This window comes from Diplotaxodon limnothrissa, linkage group LG10, assembly GCF_057381915.1.
Source record: "Diplotaxodon limnothrissa isolate DT_005_m linkage group LG10, D_limnothrissa_male_GT1.1, whole genome shotgun sequence".
NCBI classification, from domain to species: Eukaryota; Metazoa; Chordata; class Actinopteri; order Cichliformes; family Cichlidae; genus Diplotaxodon; species Diplotaxodon limnothrissa.
The window spans coordinates 2,395,447-2,421,667 of NC_140605.1; the positions used below are offsets into that span (position 1 = coordinate 2,395,447).

General features: G+C 46.6%; 1 protein-coding gene across 1 annotated transcript; it reads left to right on the forward strand.

Moving 5' to 3' along the window:
* Positions 1-25,397, forward strand: auts2a (activator of transcription and developmental regulator AUTS2 a). Its single transcript, XM_085364260.1, has 14 exons — positions 1-341; positions 7,440-8,004; positions 9,223-9,515; positions 10,623-10,855; positions 11,828-11,872; positions 12,960-13,055; positions 13,147-13,218; positions 13,643-13,672; positions 14,042-14,113; positions 15,727-15,868; positions 17,921-18,001; positions 18,087-18,170; positions 18,403-18,643; positions 22,848-25,397. The coding sequence occupies exons 1-14, from the start codon at positions 263-265 to the stop codon at positions 24,091-24,093; spliced, it is 3,279 nt and encodes a 1,092-aa protein (XP_085220386.1). The 5' UTR covers positions 1-262; the 3' UTR covers positions 24,094-25,397.
* The last annotated feature ends 824 nt before the right edge of the window (positions 25,398-26,221 follow it).

Here is a 26,221-nt window from a genome sequence, read left to right on the forward strand (position 1 = left end):
CCCGCCACTGATCCCACTGCTGCATCCTCATATGCACATAAAGATGGTGATGGTGGAGAGGGTGAGGGCCAGTTTCAGGGGGAAGGTGACCTAACACTTTAGACCCAGAGAGCTTGTCTAAGACGGAAAGATTTTCCATGTTGTCGTTCTGAGCGCTGAGATCGAGACGCAGTTGAGAGCGTTACAGAAACAGCTGTAATCAGACCTGCTGTGGGTGGAAGAATATTTTCGCTGCAGCTCTCTGTTAGTAAATGTCTTCGTTATGACTCAGGAGAGAGGAGACGGAGCACATTGTGTCAACAAAGAGAGTTTCAGTGCAGTGCCGACGGATGCTAGCAAAGGTAGGAGACGGGACAGAGAGCCTCTCTGCTCCTTTCTGTCGCTCGTGTGTTTTCCTCCTCCCATTTGCCGCTTGTACGCTTGTCATGCTGTAAACATGTGTAAGTGCTTATTGGCTGTGGTCTGGCAGCTGATCTTCTATGGCTTTGCATCTGTCAGAAGAGCTCCGAACATTCATTGGCTTATGAAGCCCAATTACCCGAGATTGCTACCATTTCACAGAGGATCACAGTCACAGACGGTCTTTCTCAGAAGAGGAGTCGAGGTTTTATGTCTCGGTTAACCACACGCGCCGCGCACCACGACCTCCCCGCGCATACGCGCACACGCAGCCACACTATTTATATTTATATACGCACTTGGCTTCTCATCTCATGCTTTGGCTTCCCGTCTTGTAATACAAAATTCATAAACTAAATGAGACAGCCATGAAATATAGATGTTCAGAGAGGCGGCTTAACAACTCTCCCCCACCTCCCACTGCTTGTGGCCTTTTGCTCAATCACAGCTTGTTAAAGCAGCAGTTTGTGTTACTGTGAGGTGATATCAGCAGGCTGTGGTATTCTCACTGAAAGATTACACATGTCACGCTCTCACAGCCAGAATAGTTGCCCCGCTCACCCCAAACCTCCCCCCAGCCACCAGCTTTATTTCTGTTTGGTTTCCCCTTCGCCTGCCACCCCTGGGAGTCTAGGACTAATAAAACAGCTCCAGTCCAAGACCCTCCACAGGGCGAGATGTCCAAGCGTTGCAACCCGACACCCCTCGCAGCTCTGGCTTTAGAGAGCTGCTGACATGACAGAGAATCCTGGAGAGCCAGCAGGGGAGCATTCATCACTGTCGGCCCACAGAGCCCTAAACACCCATCTGGGGAATGTCCAATACGCATACATGTGCACGGTGAACCCCCCCTTGCTGAGAGGTGCCTCGAAACTCTGAAGACGCAAAGAGGCTTCACTGAGTGTGATGTTACCGCTCTTAAAGCAGCTAATGCTGTTAAAGTCTTTAGAGCTGAAGCAGGGAGGGATAAGGAGCTAATAGACGGGAGATTCTCTGGAGGCTTTAGCTGTGAGATCAGGGGCAACGCTTGCCCAGCTAAGGTTACTGCAGCTGGGTTTCAGCTTCTCTGGAACTAATATCGTGAGGCCAAAGTCTCGAGTCTTCTGACCAACATCGTATTTAGAAATACTTGGTTAGAATAATGGAAATACCCACTTCCACCCAGTAAAACTCCACCAGACACTCACATAAAGCCTCTGCAGGGGTGACGGTTGATTGATGGGGATAATCCTGTGCACAGCTCAAGTCGCTGAACTGGTTGTCAGCTGTCTGGATCATCTTTATTTGTTCTACATTTGTATAATTTGCAAATCTGGAAGATAATTTGCATAATTTGCAACGTTTGTCTTCCTTGGAATAGCTCCGTACACGATCTGTGCGTGGTGTGTGCGTTCTCCAGCGCTCAAGAGCACTACAGAGCAGGACCGAAACGTGAGCGATCCCTCACATGTCTTTTGCTAATATATCCTCCATGCTGTTACGTTGGGAAAAGATGGACTTTGCTGCTAATGCGAAGCAAGTTTTGTATTAATTGAAGGGCTGGATTGCAGTGAGCCCGGACGTCATAAAGCTGCAGAGGCATGAAAAGAAAGGAGCCCTTTGCTGTGGACTGAGTGTGCGAGCTCTGGCAGAAACTGGTGGCCTGCTGTTTATTGTTCTCTTCTGTGTGGGAGGGAGATCTGTTAAAGATGTCTGCCATTAATGCGACTGCAGGCTTCATTAAGAACAAATAAACAGAAACCGGTCCCTCACCAAGGAGCTCTTTGGGGAACATATGCTGTCTAAAGCACTCCCGAGGTCAGAGCGCTGTCAACACTTGCTGCTCAATTACAATCTAATTTTGTTGTTAAACAAAATATGGAGAAAGGAGAGGAGCAAGTGTCAGGGAGTAAATGGTCCCATGCTAAGACCTGAGGATGAAAAACACGGGAATGGGAATGTTTTCAGTTGTCTGGAAGCCCAGCTCTGCACAGGGAGAGATCCAGATTATAATTAATGTTTACTGAGGCATGCCAATGAGCGGCAGAGTTTTCAGCGAGGGCCACAAATTCTTGTTCGTGGCTGTGTGCGCACTTTAATTGATTGAAGTTGAGCAAACGGCCTCTCTGCGTTTGTTTATGTGAGGCAGGATGATGCTTTCAGACGACGCTGCGTGAAGGACGAGCACAGCCTCTCAGCAGTGCTTTGAATCTAGCATCAGCAGCTCTATAGCAAATGAACCAGTTTCTTCTGATTGCCTGATGCAGAGCACGAGTGTCTCCGCTGCAGTGCACTAACTCTGCTGATTTTTGCACAACAAGAGTGTTGAAGTGGTGACAGTGGAGCATCAGAGGTCTCTCTGGGGGTTCATAGTTTTTTTTAATGCTTTGCTTTTGCAGCCTATCGATGCACCGCAGTGCTAAAGCCCACGCGCTACATTTGTCTCACCATATCCAGCGAGGTCCAGCCTACATCTTCTGGACTGGCAGTCAGAATGATTTCATTAAACATTAGTTACACAATAATATGTCGTTAAATGATTTAACGATACTTACAGTGTTGGTTGGTTGATCCACACTGTTTCCCTTAAATTTGCCACAGATATTAACGATCTAATAATTTTTCTAATAATCTTCTCTCTGATTTGATATTTTAGGCTTTTGGCACTTCAACATTAGATAGATTAACATAAAGAATATTTATGGTGTCGGGTGGATTACAGTGATTTCGGATGATTGTTTATGAAAGCTGTCAAAAACTTTTCAGTCCCATCACTCTCAGTTTTTCTTTATTTTAGTGCTACTTAAAAATATTCATCATACCAGCTCAATGTCAGCATGTAGGTGTGGTGACATTAGCCTTCAGCTGCCACTCTAACGCTGCCACTTCACCACAGTTCCTCCGTTTGTGGAAAGTGGCTCTCTCAGCGGTTCACTGGACTCCTAAAGTTTTAGCTTTGTAACATTTTCGAGACTGACTGTTTCTTATTTGTTGCTGAGCTTATTTAAATCATAGCCCGATGTGTTGCTTTCAGAGCTCTTTTAGCCTGCTTCATATTGTCAGGTTCTATTTAAGTGCTTTCTTGGGTGAACAGGCCGGGCTTTGGCTGGTGAAATTGAGCTCAGCTGTCCAAAAAACGTGGTTAATCGCTGATAATTGATGTGGGAGCAGTTACTTTTTCAAGTGGGACTAGATGGGTTTGGATAGCTTCCCCCCCCCCCCCCAATAAATTAAGCCATCATTTAAAAACATTATTATATATTTACCTGGGTTATCTTTGTCTAGTGTTAAATTTTTTAATGATCTGAAACATCAACAGTATGTGCCTGTCTTCCTTTCCGACAGAAGACCTCTGTACAGGACAAACTCGCAGTCACTGCCAGAGGTTACCTGCTGTTGCATCATCTGCTGTCGTGTTAGTATCTAATGTGCAGCAGCGTGTCCCTGCAGACCCCCCCTCTGCTGTTAGCACCTGTTTCCTAGATGTTCTCAACATGTGCCGTGATGATTGAGATGTTGTTTATTGCAACTTGTGCTGTCCTTAGTCAAAATCAACCAAAGCAGGGATTTCTAGAAAAATTTAATTACAGTTTCTGTGACATTTCTTAAACTTTTTTTACATTATCTATAAACTGCACTATTTTATTTGTAGATGACAATTTTTCAAAGTGAGTTTTAAGAATTTTGTTAATAAGTAATTGTGTAGATTATACTTCTTATTGCATTCTTATCGTACTCATTGGCACATGAGACCATCAAAGCTGTCGTCCTCTGCTAGCATAGCACAGCAGGTTCAGGTCTCTCTGAATTTCACCTCTGCTCTCTACATAACTGTACACACAGCGGTCACGGCTCAGCTGCCAGTCCCGTGGCTCCTGCTATGTGTCAGGTTGTTGGTTTTGTGTGATTGGAGCCCTGAGATCCCTGGCAGGTTGAAATCCCATAAACGAGTATGAGGGTTTCAAATGTATCTAGCGGCTATTTTGAGGAGGGTGAGACGGAAGAGGTGACGGCAACGAACAGAAGCCTGGGATGTCACGCAGGTCTCTACAGACATCGCTTTGTCAGGATGCCTCCCGACCTGGGTGTAGCTGTCACTCGCACATGAAAGAGACGGATCTGCTTTGGCTGGAGTTGGGCAGTAATGTATTTTTCAGAAGGACAGGTGCTGACCTGCCAGTTGCACTTTTAAAACGCGATGTTGTTGCCACTTGTTGTTAATCACTTCCATGTGCCAGGCTGTATTCAGCAACGACATTGAAATATAATATGCTAAATTAATCCCCTTGTGTGCTGCAGTAATGACCTGACACTATATTAAACTACCTAATGTTGTGCAGCTCACTTTGTCAGGCCTGCTGTCGCTCCCTCTGTGGAGCATTGCGCTGCAGTAGATCGGTTTCTCTCTCTGCACCAAACCAAACACCTTCCTGCAGGACTGTGACCCAAACAATACAGCGCTCTATTAAGCAACGTGATATTAGGGTTGCATTAAAACTGTACGGCAGAACATTTACAGCCGAGGTAGATGAAAAGCAGAGCAGTACAACTGAACTTCTGCTTCTAATAACACCTAAAAGGGCCACAGGCTCCTGATCCATGCTCATCATGTTGTATCTTAATGTTAATACAGTTTATTCATTTCACCCAAATCACAGCTGTAATCTAATCGTTGCGAGGCAGCATGTCATTTTAACCAGGTAGATGGATAGAAATCAGACGTGGTGCTGTGCAGCTAATGCTCTGTGAACAATAGAAGCTGGCTCTTCCCTGGATAGTGACTTATCCCTCTAAGTCTCTCATTGCGACTCCTGACAGCTGCACCTAATGAATGGCTTTCCTCCACACACACACAGACACACACAGCCCTTCGATGCCCCTCCAGCCTTTGGCTCACCTGCTAAGCAACGCACTCGCAGGCTTCAGTTTTTTACTTGCACCTACAAGTGCAACATGCTGCTTAAAAAACTGCAATAGTGAGAAAACAGCAGGGCTCTACATTTTCAGAGCCCCAAGTGGGAATTGCACTTATTTGTTTCCAGGGATGAAGAAGACTGACAAATGAACCCTCGCGGGAGGGAAGCTGGCATATTCTCTTCTTCCTGCCTCACACGGCCCTAGAGTATTCATTATGACCAGAATAGACACCTTCTTTTTAGCGTGTTAGCACATTCTCAAAACAAGCCTTGGACCGCAGGGACCCAGAGGTGCAACAGGAGCCTTGAGAATTGGGAATTTCTTCTCTCCCTGTCTGCTGTGGTGAAGCTGTTTGCCAGCAGCAGCCTCTCTTGACTGGTAATAGCATCAGTAAGTGGAGAAGATTGACATAGATTAGGGTGATGGATATAAGCGCTGCTGGGTTTTCTTCATTGATGCACATGAGGGTAGATCGGAGATGTGGAAGCGGCACACAGGAGTGGTTGGCTAGCTTTAACGAGACCCTCGTCTATTTTGCAACATTTTTCTCTTTCTGGACTGCGTTAAAGAGACAGAGACCATTCAACACAAACACATGGCAGGCTTGCAAAGTGTCCTTTTGTCTCCTGACAGGCTGGCAGATGTCCCGGGAAGCTCTTCCGTGTAGAGCGGGAGTCAATAGCCGTTATTTTGATCTCGCATCAGAATTGACCTCCCCTGACCTTATCTGTAATATTACGTGCACCTGGGGCTGCTAATACCTCGCTTAGCATTTCAATGCTGAATGTTAGAGCTCTGTTAGCTCAGCCTGCTCCCATTGGAGTGTCTCAGGGGGGTAGTGTCAGGGAGATGGAAGCCACCAGTGACAGGCGGCTGCTCTGCAGTGCGGGTTGCTGCCTCAGCCCAGGGGAACTGGTTCCCATCTACACCTCTTTGGCAGGTAAAGGATTTAGCTGCTTCACCAAGGGGGAGGAGGAGCCCTTGCCCCAGCTCTAAACCCCCCTGAGGCCCAGAGAGAGCTAATTACAGTTTATGTATGCACTGTCATCTCCCATGAGCCTCTCTGCCTCTGGAGGAGTCAAGCTGGTGGCTGATGTCTGAGCACTTTGTTCTGTAGGAGGAGGTCCCTGCAGAGAAATACCCCAGACAGAGCTTATTATCCTTTTTTTTTTAGTTCAGCATTGCACAGCGCTTAGTCATTCTTTAGATGCAGTCATTTTGGACTAATGGAGTCCAAACAGGCCGTTTAAATGACATGTAATTGCTGTTGCTTAGCAATTACATGTCAGATGGCTATCACACTACATGCAAAGCTGAATTCATTCCCTGAAATGTTTTTACCCCACACAGTGCTCTTTTTATGCATATCATCAGTTGAGCTAGTTTGCATGTGGTAAAGAACATGCATCGGTGTTTCCAGAGAAGATTAGCACAACTGCACGTACTATTTGAATAAGCTAATTTTTCAACTGTAGAAGCGATGAAAAGGTGAAAGGCAGCAGAAACCTGATAAACGGCAAAAACTATGCACACACATCTGCACGCTGTCACTATTATTCAGCTCCAGTTTGCCTCTGGTATGGAACAGATCTCAGTTTGTGCAAGGTGCATGGAAAAGTGCCTCATTAAAAATGTAATGTGGCCTACAAGTGAAAGCACAGAAAACGAGAATGCTCTTAAAATGAAGGTCTTGAGTACAATGCACTACTGGTTCACTCTGAACAAGCAGAACACTTTTTGGTTCGTGTCGTTCCCCCCGGGGACGGTGTTAAAGGCTGCAGTGGTGTTTGTGCTGGCAGAGCCTAAGGAAGGTGTGTCAGTATGAGGAGGAAGAAGGAAAAACTGTGTCTGTTTGTGGAGCTGTCAGCTGATAAGCTCACACACCAAACATGACAGAGGAGATGTCACTAACAAGGACAGGAGCTGCTCACACTCACAGCTCACTCACTGTAGTGTCTGCAGTAGGGGGCTGTGGCTCTGCAGGTACAGCAGGTCGTGTGTTGTTTGGAAGCTTCGGTCTTTGGTTCCTCGGGTCCACCTCAGGATATCGTTGCATGTTAAAATGACATCATCGATACATTCATTGTGGCACGTCACGGTTAATCTGCACCTTTTATCTGTTTTTAACACTTGTTTTTGTGCAGTTCCAGATTTTGGCATCGATGTGCTCTCCACCAATGGCAGCCAGGAGCCTCACGGCCCAGGCCTCCTCAAGGTGTCAGGCCTAGAACGCAGTCAGGAGAGGAGCCAGGAGAGTTGCAGAGACAGCCAGCTGCCTGTACCCAGCACCCCCAATCCACCTTTGTCCCCCCCAACCCTCCCCGTGTCACTGCCCCAGCCCCAGCCATCCATCCCCCAGACCCCGTCCCCTCTTCGAACCCAGCCAAACGGGCCCACTCAGCCTTTAAACCACCTGCCCCCACGCTCAGAGGCTCTTCCCAGGCCTCAGTCACCCGCAGCCCTGCCTCTTGCCCAGGGCCAAGAGCCCTCACCAACCCCCCCTCCCCGGCACCAGCACCAGCCTGAAGTGCTATCCCACCCGAGGCCTCCACCTACACCTAGCCTTCACCCACACCCACCATCTCCCGCCCTTCCGAACCACCACTCTCACCAGCAGCACCCCATCCAGTCAGGGTCTCACCGGCCCCCATCGCGCTGCCACCCCCGACCCCTTTCTGCCTACAACAGCCTCAGCCTCAACGGCCACAGGTAAGCTACTGTCAGACAGCCTCGAAGTGCATGGGGAAAAAAGCTCCACACACCCACAGCTCTCATGTTCTCACATGCTCTAATGCAGAAAATTCATGCAGAGCTGTTCAGGCAACACCTCCATATTCACACACACTTGAAAATTCAAGAATATCTCTTGAGCTGGAAGTGCATATACGGCCCGATCAGTATGTAAATTGCCATCAGGAAGTCCCCCAGCCAAACTGTAGCGCTGATTATTAACAGCGGAATAAAAGGGCCACACTGCACCCTGAGTGCTGGGCTTTTTTTTAATCCACCCACACATCTGAGCTCGGACTCCCAGTAGTTTGGTGTAACCTTGAATCACCATATTGTTCATGCTTCGTGGATTTAAGGCTGTTTTGGATGAAAACAGAAGGAAAAGTGGCTCAGGAGACATTTTCCTAATTTAAAAGGATCTTCTGTGTATTCAAATATGTAGTTTATTTCATTGAAAACAATAGCAGCTAAGCTTATTCTATCGTATCAGTTGAGAAGCACCGAACCCTGTGAGCCTCTCCATTAATGTTAGACCTTGAGATAGCTCCTTCAGAAGCCACTCGGTCCCAACAACAGCTCTGCCTAGCAGGCTCTCAGGACTTGGCTTTCTCTGCCTGACTCTGCGCCAGCTCTGCCAGTCTGCCAGCGTGCCAACAGGGCCTGGCACCCGCATGTGAATAATCACGGCTGGGGCCCACAGCGACGAGCGAGCGCTGCAAATGAGCTTTTAGGCTTAGTGCGTGGAGCTGTGGAGACGCTAGCTCCGTGACTGCCCCGGGGGAAACCCACACACACTACAAAAGACTGTTTGCTCACACACGCCCTCTCGCCCTCTCATCCCATTTCCGATGCACATGTTCTGTACCTGGCTGTGGAGGAAGTGCCTTAGCAGAAGCTGTTCAAAGACAGATGCTCGTTCTGTTATGTTTGCCAGCGGCGGTTTATTTGCATCCGAGGCTGCTGCGAACGGGGTTTTCGCAGATCGTGTTTGCCCTGGATTCTGTGAAGCACGAGACAGAGACGGGGAGGCATTTGTAAATGGGAGGCAGCTGAGGCGTGAAAACGGCGTGCTAGGAACTGAACGTCAGAGCAGATGGAGACGAGGGGATGTGGAGGAACAAGTGTTAATTTTGACTGATCACGCCTGGCTTAACCACTTATCTGCCTTTTTCTCTCTCTCTGTCTTAATCTTTACAGCAGTAGCAGGAGCAGCACCCCAGGCACCAAGCCCCACGGACCCCCTACGCCCTCCCTGCACCTCCCCCACCACCCACCGCCTCCTCCGGCAGCCGCGGCAGCCTCCACTTTTCCCTTGGCCTTGCCCACTAACCAGAATAACCCCCACAGCTTCCCGTCTGCCTTGCAGTCGTCTCCACACCCACACCACCCCAATATGTTTGCTCCTCCAGCAGCCTTGCCTCCACCGCCACCATTGACGTCTAGCACCCTGCCAGTACCCGGACATCCTGCTGCTGGGAGTGCCTACTCAGGTAAACAGCACAAGCAGCTCGCAGATGTCTCCACATCGCCCCCAAGTGGTTTGACAGAGGACTGCACATTTGACTGCAAAAGCAATCAGCAGGTTCTTATTTAAACCAGTTGTTGCCGGGAAGCTCGAGACACATGACAAGTACATAATGAATGATGGACGCAGAGCGGCATTTCATTTTGAAGCATTCGATACGCAGAGACGATGCACATGCTGCCCTGGTAATTATTTAAAGAAATAAGCAGCCACGTCCAAGATGATCCACGTGCACGTCATGCCATCGCTTTGTGTGTTTATAGTTGTGTGGACAGTTCAAGTTCACACTCTCGGTCTGCACGCATTACAAAAGCGATCACAGAGCCTGTGCACATTTCTGCGCGGTGCTGTCAAGCTAAATGTCAGGGTCAGTGCGGGGAGGGGCTCTAGCAACATTCCCAGAACGTCCATTTCACCTGGAACGGCGATCATGTGCAACAAATCAATTTGGTCAATACGGGACGGAGCGAGCTGGATGTTTTCCAAAGATACTAATGAAATTTTTATGAAGAGAAAATTCCAGCCGCGCTCCCAGCCCAATAAAGCCTGAAACGAATGCAGAAGATATTGTAGCGAGCCACTGTGGAATAGGAAGGATAAGGTTACTCTGGAGGAGATATAATCTCTCAAGGCTGGGTTTGTTGAATTTAGAAGAAAAGCCAATGATTACTTGAAATCCATTCTTCACAAAGGTTATTAGAAAAAGCCGATCCGCGCTCTCAGAGGGGCTCGAGTGTATCAAATCGCCACATTTTGACAGTTCCAGCAGTCAGACTGTTCTAATCATGTCGAGCTTCGCTTCGAGGGAAAATGACACGCTGGTAATCACAACCATTTCCTGCTTGTTTCCTTTTTTGACAGCTTGGCTTCTTATTTTGATGACGTACAGAGCTGTCACACGGGAGCGCGAGGTCCTCCAGGGGTCTGCGTGTGACCTACAGCTGGGCGGACTGTAGGGGGTCTTAATTAAAGAGAAATGTATTTAAAGTTCTCAGATGAGGGTTATTTGAGTCTGCAGCTCTAATTGCTAATAGCGCTCTGCTGTCCTAATGCTCCGCCCTCTTCTCTACAGAGCAAGACCTTCTGCGCCAAGAGCTCAACACCCGTTTCCTGGCGTCCCAGAGCGCCGACCGCGGTGCCTCGCTTGGCCCCCCGCCCTACCTGCGCACTGAGTTCCACCAGCATCAGCACCAGCATCAGCACCAACACACCCACCAGCACACCCACCAGCACACCTTCACGCCCTTCCCACACGCCATCATGCCCACCCCAGCACCGCCCATGGTGCGTACCCCTGCCAGAAATGTGAGGATAAGTAGAACACACCTGTGTTGGGTTGGGGCGGTGGGCGGGGCAGGGGTCTACGTTCTCGTAATGACTTCTACATGTGCGGAGCGGTGGGCGGCTATGGCACCAAAAAGTGTTTTCGCGTTGCGGTTTGGGAGCGCGAAGACTTCGTATTTTATTTTTTAAATACTCTGACATGTGTGAGAGCGGCACGCCGTGGGGACCTGCGGGTTTCTGTGGCGGCCGTTCAACGATGACCGTGCGCGTCCGTCCACGCCACAGCGATGCCTTTATTCTCCCACAAAGCCTTTCTAGTGTTTTCTCTGGCATACGCTGAGACTCCAGACTTGAACGCTGTTATTTTCTAAATTGGCAATAACTTGCCCTGGAGCATGTTAACTTCAGAGCCAGCTTTCAGAACATAATACACTTAATTCATTCTGATTTTAATGACATCATTTGGTCCCATTTGGGGGTTTTCATTACTGGCAAATGTATTGCATTAAGAGCCGCGCAGTTTGGGAGAGAACCACAGGCAATGGGTGCCTGAACCTAAACTCTCACAAACACATACACATTTGTAACTGCCTGACCCACAGAGGTTTGCTTGGCTATGATGATACCTCAAAGGCAGCATAGCGAGGCCTCTGACAGCTAATGAGGCCATAAAAAGGCTCTTTATGGCTGCAGTGTTTAGTCTTGACTGTGGAAATGTTCGCCCTGAGCCTGCGCCGCACCACTAAAAGCCAACCAAATGAGAGCCAGCTCATGCTAGTTTACAAGGTCTTCAGATGATCAGGAAACGGGGGAGGATGAAAACATTGTGGCGCGGGGAGTGGTTGAACTTGGATCCCGCTCGGTAGACGTCTTAGATCTTCATCTATAATCGTATTTTCGGTTTTAAATGCAGTTTGTGATGTTTTTTTGTGTGTTGGCCTGAAACAAAAGAGGCCAATCTTTGTACTTAGCTCTGTTTCATTTCTCCTACAGTTTGACAAATATCCAACAAAAGTCGACCCCTTCTACAGACACAGTGTGAGTTTCTCTACTGCGTACTAGCTTCCAGCTTCAGATTTGTTGCTTGCCCATTTTGCCATTTCAGCCCATGCACCGTACATCTGCTTCCTAACGGTTACTGCTCCATGTCACCCTTCGGCCGTAGCTAATGATGTGATGCAACAGATCGGGATTCTTAAATCCTGGAGTTTAACAGTTACTGTGTGCATGTGATGATAAACACAGTTGCTACGTTACCTCTCTGTCTCGCTTATTTCCTTTTTTCCAGTCACCAGCAGTGGCGTCCTCAAAATTATTATTCAATAAAAGCAAATGATTTCAAACACTGGACTCGCTGTCCTACCGTTTTGCTGAAATTTTCAGAGCGTGCTTCTGCCTAGTGTGCTTTTTCTACAGACTATTAAACTGATTTGTCCTCGATAGCTAGGAGGCAGATTTTACTATCATAAAAACCTATTTGTATTCAGATCGACCCGCTTCCTAGTTTGTTTTTAAGTGCTTCATCTTTTTTTGTTTTTTCCCCCGCTGGTATAATGGTCCCGGCAAACACGCTGAAAGCATTCCTTCTCTATAAAACATAGTGGCATCTTAATACTTGGTGCACAAGAGGAGTGGAGTTGCATTTAAAAAGCTTGCAGCACACCCTCGAGTCCAGCTTTAAAGAATTCCAATGCGCGACTGCAGCAATGCAAGCATGTTTGCCAAACACGCACTCGTTACTTTGGCTAATATGACTGTTAGGGACAATTATGCAAAGCAGATGATTGCATATCTGTTTCTCTACATACAGATACGTTTATGAAAGCCTTGAGCGCTTGTTTGACTTACTTGTGTTTTGCGTGTATTACAACATTCTGCTTTTCATATCAAAGGAGGTTTTTTCTCCTGATTTAAATCCAGCGGGAACAAGCAGTGAATATTTGATAAACAAGCCGTTTGTGTAACACGTAGGCAATCATTTGTAACTAAGCAGTCACTGCGATTAAACTGCGAGGTTTAAACACCACCACAAACTGCCTGCTCTGTTTAGACTGACTCATAAAGCCGCATTTCACCGATAGACCGAATCGTCCTCACGCCTCCTCTCGCTCTTTTCTTCTTCCAGCTCTTCCACTCCTACCCTCCAGCCATGTCTGGCCTTCCCCCTGTCATCCCCCCAACCGGGCCCTTCAGCTCGCTGCAGGGGGCCTTTCAGCCCAAGGTGAGACACCACCACACACCCACAGACAGACTAGCCGGGAGGGGGCGAGTTATATTCAGAGAATAATTTTCGATCGTCTGCTGCTCTCCAGACCTCTAATCCACTGGATGTTTCCGCAAGACCTGGAGCCGTCCCACACACGTTCTTACAGAAGGACCCCAGGGTAAGAGCACGTACACGCCACCCACCGTGCACCAGGAGACCGGACTGTACAGGCTCCATAGGTTTGCTTTATTAGGATCCACATTAGCAGCAGCCTCAGCAAGCAAGCTGTTCTCATACAGGAAGTGTTAAAAATGCATTAAAATACATATGAATAATTTACCACATAGAGTCTATTTCTGATCTATTGATCAGCGGTGAGTCGTAGATTGACAGACGTGTCAGCGTGTTTGTTTGCAGAAGGCCACGCAGGAGGAACCCGTTTAAACACCCGCGTGTTAATTACCCCTGAAACGCTTAATTTTAAAGTGAACAGTTTGACATTTTAATTTGGTTCCTAATGAATGCTACACACAAGGACTAATTAGAAATGATTTGACTGACAGCAGAATAATTCATGTTCTCTCTCTCCGTCCTTCCTGAAGCTAACGGATCCGTTTCGGCCGATTCTCAGGGTGAGTGCTCGCTCCCTGCAGTGTCTCCGTCTCCTGCTCCCTCGCAATAATCACTGCGATGCCTTGAAGGTCTTTGCTAATGGAGTTGATAGTGTCTTTAATTAAATGGGGGCTGAGTGTACTCGTTTACGGGGCTCATTTTGAAGAACGCTGCAGCGCGTGTGTTATGAAACCTTGTCAGATGGCCGACAGTGACGCCTCGCTGTCACACGCCAGCGTGTGCATGGTTCATTCAGCACACCTACATTTCTTAGCCTTTTAATATGTGATTAGTAGTCATAGTACCGTATTGATTAGATGACACTGTGTTTTTTGGTCACACCATTTTCTTTCTTGTTCTTAATTAAATAAATTTTCTTGTTCTTACAGAAACCGGGGAAGTGGTGTGCCATGCATGTCCATATTGCCTGGCAGATATACCACCACCAACAGAAAGTAAAGGTGAGGACTCGTCTAACCCCTCCTAACACAGTGTGGCCAAGGCTGGATTTAACCTCCTAGGACCTGGCGTCACATTTTGGGTTGTCTAGACCACAATACTAAATTTTGCTCTACAAGGGCCTGATATCCACTAACGAGGACACTATACTGCCACTGTCCTATCGAAATTTTAAACGAATGTCCTTGTATGTGGATCTCATTTTTCTCAGAAACAAAAATCAGGTAAAAAAAAATACAGTAATTCTTTGTTTTTACATTCATCAGGTCCCAATCAGCCCAAATAGCAAAGAGAAATTAAAAATGCATGAAAGAGTTCAGGTCTTAGGAGGCTAATACTGGGTCAGTTTAGCAAAGTCCAATTTTCAATTCAGTTTTATTTATAAAGCACCAAATCACAACAACAGTCACCTCAAGGCGCTTTATATTGTAAGGTAGACGCTACAATAATACATACAGAGAAAAACCCAACAATCATATGACCCCCTATGAGCAAGCACTTTGGCGACAGTGGGAAGGAAAAACTCCCTTTTAACAGGAAGAAACCTCCAGCAGAACCAGGCTCAGGGAGGGGCGGGGCCATCTGCTGTGATTGGTTGGAGTGAGAGAAGGAAGACAGGATAAAGACATGCTGTGGAAGAGAGACAGAGGTTAATAACAAACACTTCCACTCTCTATAGACACTGTTAACTCATTTGTATTAATTGAACTGCAAAATAAACCCAAACTCCTGATGGTTCGCTCTGTGGATCTGGCTCTAGTTTCTCTTCTGGAAAAATCACTTCATCAGTTAAACCACAGAATTGTTCCGTGTCTTCTGTGATCAGCTGATTTCACCGTTGTACTCAGTAGAAGTCGCTTCACACACCGTTGATAATAAATTGACATTTAAATTGTATGGTTTGCATCCTCCTTTTGCTTCTGGAGGTTAGTGTAATGCTTTGATTGTGACACCTCACTGGAACTTAGCAGTCAGTCACCTCCCTTGATGGCTTTAACTATTTTTCCTTCCCAACACGCCTAAAACCAGCGTCTCCGTGTGCAGCAGGAGTAGGACCCAAATGCAGACTCAGAGGCAGGACGTGAACTCACAAACCACAGCTTTACAATACAAAACTAACCTGGAAAAACCAAAGAATCCAAATACACGGGGGGAAACACAGGGAGAGACAGACAGCCATGAGGGAGACGCTGACGTAAATATACAGAAGGATAACGAGGGAAGTGAGGACACACGGAGAGCAGGACGGGGGACACAAAACTGAACAGGACGAACACGGAAACACGAGACCTTCACAATAAAACAGGAAGATGATGCGGGAGGAGGAGAGGCAGACGAGACGGACTTGGGCAAACACAGATAAACGTGATGGAATAAAACACAAGGAGGGAAAACACGGCACAAGAACTCACACAACTTTACAAACACAGACGCACAAAAGGGGACGCAGAGGGCAAAGGTTAGCGTAGAAGAAACTCAGGATTACCACTAAGAATAATAAACCATCACACAAAAGGTCATAAAAACACAAGAAACACCAAATGCTGGGTCAAAAGGAGCCTCTGATAGCTCAGGTTTTACATGTGTTTCTCTCTGTACCTTTGGCGTCTTTCAGCAGCAGATGCAGGTCGACCCTCACAAGCTAGACTTCGGCCTCAAGCCCGAGTTTCTGAGTCGACCCCCGGGCCCCAGCCTCTTTGGTGCTATCCACCACCCCGGCGACTTGGCGCGGCCCGCCACGCTTTTCTCCGCTGCAGGTGAGTGCATCAGCTGTCCGATTGATCAGTGGCCGCCTCTCATATTCAGCAGCAGTCGGTCCTGCTGTGCAGAGCTAGCATCGTGTGTGGTGAATGAGTGAAATCAGCAAACCCGACAGAATGATCTCCACCAGAGTGACCATCAGAGATATATCTCACCTTTCTTTAGGTTGGAGCTGTTGGGTCAATCTCTGACTTCCTGTTTCTGTTCTTGGACACTGTCGCAGCTCTACAGTTCACTCATACTGCGCCACGCTTGGCTCCTGTATATGAAACGTTCATGTTTAAAACAGCCATGAGCATGTGACAACAACACGCACAAATCAGAGTGAAAGAACAGATCATCCAACGTGCCTCTTAAAGGAATACTGGATAAAGCAGAGGATATTCGATTAGTCCATGAAATGGGTTTTAGTGATGTCAACAAGGTCCCCGCTTGCTGTTAAATACAGGCAGACCTTGAAGTCGCACTTTGGGTTAGTACAGTCGTCTCTGGTGCTCCTGGTGTAGTTTAAGTATCCACAGACTGCAGATGTGAGTCAGCCTTTTTCCCTCTATGTTGGATCTGGTTATTAAACTTCAAGCCGCAGCAGTGCTGGGTTTGCTTCGTTCAGCCTGTAACTAGCCAGGTATCATCAAGACATAACAACGACAGTTTTCCAGGCAGTGTGTGGAATTCCTGAGTTTAGCTTAACTATCCCAAGATTAGGTCATCAAACTACCACAACGCCCCCCTCTGCTACTATTACTTATTTGGCTCTGCGTCAGTGTCCCAAAATGTCAGGTTGTCATAATGTCCAATGCAGCAACTGGACAAAACGCCAACAAATGAAGAAAATATCTTTACTAAAGATGAGATACGACAAAACAGCAGGAAAAAAGCACCGTTTTCACGGGACTCTCTGCAGTGTTTGGTGCTGCGCTTTATGGCCAAACAGCTGTTTTAGTCTCGTCTGTCTGAAGGACTCGGACGTCATTTCAAACATTTGCCGTTCTGCCATGTTCACTTTAAAGAGGACAAGCCGTCTCCTTGCACTCTTTCCAAATACACTTGTTCCCTGCCTTTCTAACTACACTGTAATACTGTGGAACATTTAGCACGCTAACAGAGGCCTGCAGCTTTGTGTCATCTCCTGGGAAGATTGTGGCGTTTTATTACCACACACCTGAGTGCTAACACAAACCGATGATCAGTTATTAAAGTGAATTTGATTATCGGCACCTGGCTGCTGTTAATTCCTTTAGAAGTACGGGAGGTACTCTGTGTACTCACTGCATAGAGCCCTGAGAAAACTTTTTTTACACTTCAATCTTTTATTAATCCCAAAAGTTGTAAAGCTGTAAGCAGTGCAGCTTTCTGCTTGCTTACTATTAGCTTTCTAGTGCAGATAATCTTGGGATAACTAGCTGGCTTTATCCTCATTAGTTACACCAACAGCTGAGCTAAAGCTGATCATCTGGGAGAGCATGATCAGGCTGCACAGTAAATCATCTGGGCAGCAGATTTCTGCAGCGATATATAACAACTTAGATCGTAGCCATTGTCCCCACAACATCTGTCCTGAGCCTGTGCTGTTTGTCTTTGTGTGAAGCTCTCAGGGCCAAAGTCGTACAAGGAAAGTCTTAAATCTTTCTGGAGCTTTCAGCTGATTCTCCTTGTTTGCTATGCGCAGTATCATTAAATGCAATTAATCTCGTATTAACAGGAGCATCGTTGTTTCTCTTTTGACGTGATGATGGGACTTATGTAAGAGTTGACTTTGAAGAGGAACACGCGTGTAAACGAATTGCTGCTTTAATGGCTGTGCCTGTAATCTACAGTCGACTGATAAGTTCGTGGCTGTTTATTTACAGATGCTTTTGTCTGCACAAAAATACTGAAGGACATTTTTCTGAAGTCTTTTACTGAACTTTAACTTTACAGTTAAAGTTTTTAAAATACGAATTACTTATCGATTAGCTCTTACTGACAGCTCCAGAAAGACTTCACCAGTTGACCAGTTAACACTTACTTTTGCTGATGTTACAGTCTGTGGTTATCCTCCTCCTCAGGTCCTACGCACCCATCTGCAGCTCCCTTTGGCCATCCACCGCACCATCCTGGAAACTTTCTTCCTCCAGCATCTCATTTAGGTAACAGCACGCTTCATCTCAGTCTGACCGATCCAAAACGAGGGTGTTGATTGCATCAGCGCTAACATGCTGTGTCTTCTCCCAGAGCCTTTCAGTAGGCCTCCATCGTTTGGAGGACTGGGATCTCTCAGCTCGTCGGCCTTCGGGGGATTGGGCAATCCAGCACTAAGTGAGTTTCAGCCTCAAGAAAGACACTTGCTTGGGAGTGGCCACATGAGAAACCGTGACTGTTGTGGAGGGTCACAGTTTCTCGTGCGGTCCCTCGGGAAAATCAGTCGCCTACCTGTAGTTTAGGTGGAGTAATCCTCTCACTGTTTGTAATGCTGCCTGCATATGAGGATCAGCAGAGCTACGCATTTAACTTGCGTTCCATGTTTTTCCACGTGTTGAATCCCTAACAGGGGCCAACTCGGTGTTTGGCCACAAAGATGGCCCAAACGCGCCACAGCACTTCAACAGCAGCAGTAACAACAGCCACCAGGAGCCGTGGAACCGCCTGCATCGCACGCCACCTTCGTTCCCCACGCCGCCACCCTGGCTGAAACCCGGAGAGTCTGAGAGGAGCGCGTCGGTGAGCTCACACGAGAGGGACCGAGACTCTGACAAACGGGACTCGTTGGTCAGTAAAGAGGACAAGGACAGGTGGGTGGTGAACAATGTAACAACTATATGAGTAATGTGGTCAGTGTGTGAGTGCAACAAAGTGACAGTTTAATGAACAAAAGATTCCATTCAATTAAATTTTATTTACACAGCGCCAAATCACAACAGCACAGTACAGTACAGTAGATCGCACAATAATACATCATATGACCCCCTATGAGCAGCACTTTGGCGACAGTGGGAAGGAAAAACTTCCTTTTAACAGGAAGAAACCTCCGACAGAACCAGGCTCAGGGAGGGGCGGGGCCATCTGCTGTGATTGGTTGGGGTGAGAGAAGGAAGACAGGATAAAGACATGCTGTGGAAGAGACACAGAGGTTAATAACAGATATGATTCAATGCAGAGAGGTCTGTTAATACATAGTGAGTGAGAAAGGTGACTGGAAAGGAAAAACTCAATGCATCATGGGAATCCCCCGGCAGCCTACGTCTATTGCAGCATAACTAAGGGAGGATTCAGGGTCACCTGGTCCAGCCCTAACTATATGCTTTAGCAAAAAGGAAAGTTTGAAGCCTAATCTTGAAAGTAGAGATAGTGTCTGTCTCCTGAATCCAAACTGGAAGCTGGTTCCACAGAAGAGGGGCCTGAAAACTGAAGGCTCTGCCTCCCATTCTACTTTTAAATACTCTAGGAACAACAAGTAGGCCTGCAGAGCGAGAGCGAAGTGCTCTAATAGGGTGATATGGTACTACAAGGTCATTAAGATAAGATGGGGCCTGATTATTTAAGACCTTGTATGTGAGGAGCAGGATTTTGAATTCAATTCTGGATTTAACAGGAAGCCAAAACAGGAGAAATCTGCTCTCTCTTTCTAGTCCCTGTCAGGACTCTTGCTGCAGCATTTTGGATCAGCTGAAGGCTTTTCAGGGAGTTTTTAGGACTTCCTGATAATAATGAATTACAGTAGTCCAGCCTGGAAGTAATAAATGCATGAACTAGTTTCTCAGCGTCACTCTGAGACAGGATATTTCTAATTTTAGAGATGTTGCACAAATGGAAGAACGCAGTCTTACATATTTGTTTAATATGTGCGTTGAAGGACATGTCCTGGTCAAAAATGACTCCAAGGTTCCTCACAGCGTTACTGGAGGCCAAGGTAATGCCATCCAGAGTAAGAATCTGGTTAGATACCATATTTCTAAGCTTTTCAGGGCCGAGTACAATAACCTCAGTTTGATCTGAATTAAGAAGCAGAAAGTTAGCGGCCATCCAGGTCTTTATGTCTTTAAGACATTCCTGCAGTTTAATTAATTGGTGTGTGTTATCTGGCTTCATGGACAGATAGAGCTGGGTGTCATCTGCATAGCAGTGTAAATGTATGCTATGTCTTCTAATGATACTGCCTAAGGGAAGCATGTATAATGTAAACAGAATTGGTCCTAGCACTGAACCCTGTGGAACTCCATAATTAACCTCAGTGTGTGAAGAGGACTCTCCATTTACATGCACAAACTGGAGTCTATTAGATAGATATGATACAAACCACTGCAGCGCAGTACCTGTAATACCTACAGCATGTTCTAATCGCTCTAATAGGATATTATGGTCGACAGTATCGAACGCTGCACTGAGGTCTAGCAGGACAAGCACAGAGATGAGTCCACTGTCAGAGGCCATAAGAAGATCATTTGTAACCTTCACTAAAGCTGTTTCTGTGCTATGATGAGCTCTGAAACCTGACTGAAACTCTTCAAATAAGCCTCTGCAGATGATCTGTTAGCTGTTTGACAACTACTCTTTCAAGGATTTTTGATATGAAAGGAAGGTTGGAGATTGGCCTATAATTAGCTAAGACTGCTGGGTCTAGAGATGCTTTTTGAGTAAAGGTTTAACTACAGCCAGCTTGAAGGCCTGTGGTACATAGCCGATCATTAGAGATAGGTTGATCATATTTAAGATCGAAGCATTAATTAATGGCAGGACTTCTTTGAGCAGTTTTGTAGGAATGGGGTCTAAAAGACACGTTGATGGTTTGGAGGAAGTAATTATTGAAGTTAACTCAGAAAGATCAATTAGAGAAAAAGAGTCTAACTTAACATCAATGGTACTAAGAGTAGCTGTAGATAATATTACATCTGTGGGATGATTATTGGTAATTTTTTCTCTAATGATAAGAATTTTATTTGTGTTCATGAAGTCATTACTAGTTAACGTTAAAGGGATTGTTGGCTCAACAGAGCTCTGACTGTTTGTCAGCCTGGCTACAGAGCTGAAGAGAAACCTGGGGTTGTTCTTATTTACTTCAATCAGTGATGAATAGTAAGATGTTCTGGCTTTGTGGAGGGCTTTCTTATAAAGCAGCAAACTATTTCTCCAGGCTAAATGATGATCCTCTAAATTTGTGACACGCCATTTCCTCTCCAGATTACGAGTCATCTGCTTTAGGCTACGTGTTTGAGAATTATACCACGGAGTCAGGTACTTCTGATTTGAGACCTTAGTTTTCACTGGAGCTACAGTATCCAGAGTCGTACGTAGTGAGGAGGTGAAATTGTTAACAAGATAATCGACCTCTGTTGGGGTAGCGTTCAGATAGCTGCTCTGCTCTGTGTTGGTACAGGGCATTGAAGATGATAACAGTGGGTGGATTATATTCTTAAACTTAGTTACAGCACTTTCAGAAAGACATCTACTTTGATAAAGTCTACTCTCCACCGCTGTGTAATCAATTATTGTAAATGTAAATGTTATCAGGAAATGATCAGACAGGAGAGGGTTTTCAGGAAACACTGTTAAATGTTCAGTTTCTATGCCATATGTTAACACAAGATCTAGAGTGTGATTAAAGTGGTGGGTGGGTTCTTTTACATTTTGACAGAAGCCGATTGAGTCTAATAACAGACTAAATGCCATGTTGAGGCTGTCATTTTTAGCATCTACATGGATGTTAAAATCACCCACAATAATTATTTTATCTGAGCTCAGAACTAAATTAGATATAAAGTCTGAGAAATCAGACAGAAACTCTGTGTAAGGCCCAGGTGGACGATAGATGATAACAAGTAAGACTGGTTTCTGAGTTTCACAGCTGGGGTGGACGAGGCTAAGCATCAGGCTTTCAAATGAATTAAAAGTCTGTCTTGGTCTTTCATTAATTAATAGGCTGGTGTGAGAAATTGCTGCCACACCTCCCCCTCGGCCTGTGCTTCGAGGTTTCTGGTAGTTAGAATGACTCGGGGGTGTTGATTCATTTAAACTAACATAATCATCCTGCTAAAACCAGGTTTCTGTAAGGCAGAGTAAATCGATTTGTTGATCAATTATTAAGTCATGTACTAACAGAGACTTGGAGGAGAGAGACCTAATATTTAATAATCCACATTTCACTGTTTTACTCTTTGGTTCAGATGTGGATACTGTATTGTTCTTTCTTTGTAATTGTTTATGTTTAAGTTGTTTGTTGCTGGTTTTTAGTTCGTTTTTTGTCTTTTTGGAAGCTGACACAGTCTCTATGGAGATGGGTTTTTGGGGGGGGTAGCAGGAGGAGAGAAGCTGCAGAGAGGCGTGTAAGACTGCAACTCTGCTTCCTGGTCCCAACTCTGGATAGTCATATTTTGGGGGGTTTAATAAATTTGTCCATATTTCTAGAAATGAGAGCTGCTCCATCCAAAGTGGGATGGATGCCGTCTCTCCTAACAAGACCAGGTTTCCTCCAGAAGGTTTGCCAATTATCTATGAAGCCCACATCGTTTCTGGGACACCACTCAGACAGCCAGCAATTTAAGGAGAACATGCAGCTAAACATGTCGCTCCTGGTCTGATTGGGGAGGGGACCAGAGAAAACTACAGAGTCCGACATTGTTTTGGCAAAGTTACACACCGATTCAATATTGATTTTAGTGACCTCCGATTGGCGTAACCGGGTGTCATCACTGCCGACGTGAATTATGATCAGCGAGCTCGTGCTCCTGCTGGGGGGAGGAGAGAGGAAAAGGTTAGCATCGCCCATATTTGATAACAGCTCCTTAATTAGCAGCAGCATTGAATTTAGTTGAGTCAGAGTCATGTAGACGAGACAGCAGCAGCATCAGTCAGGTGGTGATAAGCAGATTGGCAAAGGGTTAAATTAAAGATGTTTCCTGTATGTTTTACATAATCATAATTTTCCATAAAATGTTTTTTTCTCTGTACAGTTATTTAACTCCAAACGTAAAACTCTCATAACCTTGTTTGTGCCTGTAGGGACTCTGTTGAAAAGCGTCATCCCAGCCATCCGTCCCCGGTCCCCGTCAATCCAATCAGCCTTCTTAGCCACAGCCGACCTCCTGAGCACCACAGGAACCACCTGCCACCTGCTTCTGGAGAGCCTCAGAGGGAGAAGGAGAACAAGGCCAAAGAGAGGGAAAGGGAGCACTCGGATTCATGGAAAGACAACGGCACAGACGACCACAAGCTCAAAGACAGCCAGCACAGTGACAAGGACACGCCTGTCATCCATGACGGCCGAGCGTCGGAGGACAAAATGTCAAACAGAGGATCGGCGTCACCCTATGTCCGGCAGACCAGCTTGGAACGTCCCAACGGTGGCCTGACGAGGGATGTCCTGGAGAAGAAGGCGGAGCTGCCATACGAGCACCAGAAGAAGAGCAGTGAGGTGAAAGTAAAGGAGGAGAGGAAGGAGGAGCAGGATGGAGGCGCAGAGAGGGCCAGTGAGCACCTGCAACAGGCGTCCTCCACCCCTAATCTCCACCCTCCCTCCTCAGTGCCTGTGTCCATGGGCATGCCCGTTGTCCACCCCATCAACAGCATCAGCAGCCTAGAGAGAACTCGAGTCGTGGCGCCCTTTATGGGTATCAGTCCCATCCCAGGAGCTGACAGATTCCCCTACCCTCCCTTCCACTGGGACCCAATGAGAGACCCCTACAGGGGCCTGGACATTCACAGGCGAGACCCTTTGGCCAGGGACCTGCTGCTGAGGAACGATCCTCTGCACCGGTTGGCAGGGCCGCGCCTGTACGAGGCAGAGCGCTCCTACAGGGACCGCGAGCCTCACGACTTTAATCGCGACCACGCCCACCCCCTGGTCCTGGAGCAGAGGAGGGAACAGGAGCGCGCCCAACTGGAGGAGCGCGATCGCCTCAACATGCTCCGAGAGGACTACGAGCACGGGCGCCTCCACCCCGCGGTGCACCATCCCGCCCTCGACGGACACCTCCCCCACCCTGCCCCGGGCCTCATGGCCCCCGGACTCGCTGGCATGCACTACTCCAGGGTGAGTCCCGCAGCGGCAGCAGCCGCCGCCGCCGCAGCCGCAGCCACCGCCCATCAGAATGGTATTCTGAACAAAACGCCACCCACCGCGTCTCTGAGTGCACCGCCCCCACTCATTCCCACACTGGGCGCCCGGCCCGGCTCGCCCAGACGGACTACTCCCCTGGGCACAGATATCAGAGACAGACCGGCTCACAAAGACATCGAGGCGCGGTGAGGCGAGCAGACGCGGTGGCCCTGCAGCCCTGTGCCTCACCAACACTGAACTCACAACCAAGCACTTAGCTTTGGCAAAGCAAGACTGTAACATAGCTGTGAATAATTTATGTGGGCACACAGATGCCCATGCAATGAATCGTTTTTGTATAAAACTACAAAGAGACAATAATCATGGAACAAAAAAAGCTTTTTTTCAGAGATTTTGTTTTCCCGTTTTGCTCCAGCTTTCCGTGTGCATTCTTTCTCTTGTATAGAAAAGTGATGTGGAGTCAGAATGAGCAACTTTGGATTGTACAGGTACTTTAGCACTGAGTGTGTAGATAATGTGTACAGTCGCTGTGCTCGCCCTGTACGGATTCAAATTCATGGTACAAATATGCAAAAGAGTGTTTCGAAAGCTTTACTTTGACAGATGTAAATACAGGAGTATGATTCAGAACGTGCTTTTTGCAATTTCTTTATCGTTTGGTTGACGCAGGTGATTCGCATTGTACCAGATCCCCAGATTCAACTATGCAACAAATGTCTCGGTTCCCTTTCTGAAAGCTGGCCTTCAACACTACTGACTGCGTGCCACTGTGTACCATTCAAGGACTGTATTCTCTCCACAACGCAGACTTGACATTAACTTTGCGTCCGTGCTGACAGATGCAGCTTTAACTGATCCGCACAGGGTTTCAGATTTAACAAAAAACAAAATGATTTTTGTCTTATAATAATCTGTGGTGACAATCCCATTGAACTGAATATTAAATTGTGATGTAAAAAGCCAGCAGCACAAATGTGTGGATGGATTTTTTTGTTGTCCTCTTGGTTAACACCAGTCTTGTTCTGGGGAGAATGCAGCGCATTAAACACCATGACGGCACATTAGCCCTAGCGGAGGAGTGTAAAGTACATGTTTCTGTTGGTCAAACAGTGTATTAAAGTGCTTTCCTAAGTTGTTGTACCTACAAAATCAAAATACAAAAAAAGCAAGTCTCAACCATGGACGGTTTGTTTCTAACAAGCAGAGATCTATTTTAGTAGTCCACTGAAGGTTTAGTTGTGCGCTTCAAACTCTGTGATATCATGTCGTGCAGTGTTTTTTAATCCAACATGAAATTGTCCACCCGAGCCATAGTGGTTAGTCGATACGTATCGCAAAAAGATTGTTCAACGAGAAACCTTTTGCTGTTTACCGTGTACAGGGGAAAAAACGAAGTCTTTCTAGATCGTGTACAATGAGAAAAAATGAAGCGACTGAATCTTCAGCATGCTCCTCATTTAAACTTGTGTTATGTAAATTGTGCCATGTTATTAAAAAATGTGTACTAACCCTGTGTTTGGGTGTTTATTTCTCCGCCTTTGCACAGACGCCATATGTGACGTGTCCTGGCCCCACTTCTCACCCACCAGTGTTTTTATAGCGCTACAGGTTGTGTGTGCCATTAATACTTCTTTTTTTAATCCTCTGTCACGTACAGCGTGTCACATCCCTGCTGATGTAGGAGAAAACTTGATGGTTACCCCAGAATTGTGAATCATGAGCAGATGCAAGAGTTATTGGCATTACACTGAGTAACTACAGGTTCGTGCCGCCGCCTCTGACTGAGGCGCGTGGGTGCGTCAGTCACCGCTGCTTTTCCTCTCAGACCTGCACGTATGAAATGATATAGGGCTACAGCATGGGGGTAATTCAGCCTTTGGACCAGCAGAGGGCGCCAAACTATAAGAAGTCTTATGGCGTGGATGAAACTCTTTAGACAAACCATTACTCTGCGTAAGAGCTACCGTTTGACAACTACTGTCAAAGAAACGCAAGGTTGGCCTATAAACCAGCCTGAACCATATCTCAGGACCAACACATTCACACTCACACGTACATCTACTGAAGCCAATTAACATGGATGTCTTTGGACTGTTGAAGGAAGCCAGAGCCCCCATAGAGAACAAGAACAAGAATGAATCTTTCAAGTCATTTGATTAAAAATCGTGAGGTGAAAAGGAGACATGCAGCAGGGGAGTTTAGAGAAATCAAAGAAGCAAAACTTCACATTTAAGAAGCTTCAGAAACAAAAGCAGAAGGCAGCGGCTTGCAAACCTCATATTCACAACAGAACATAAGAAACCACGTCGAATATTTA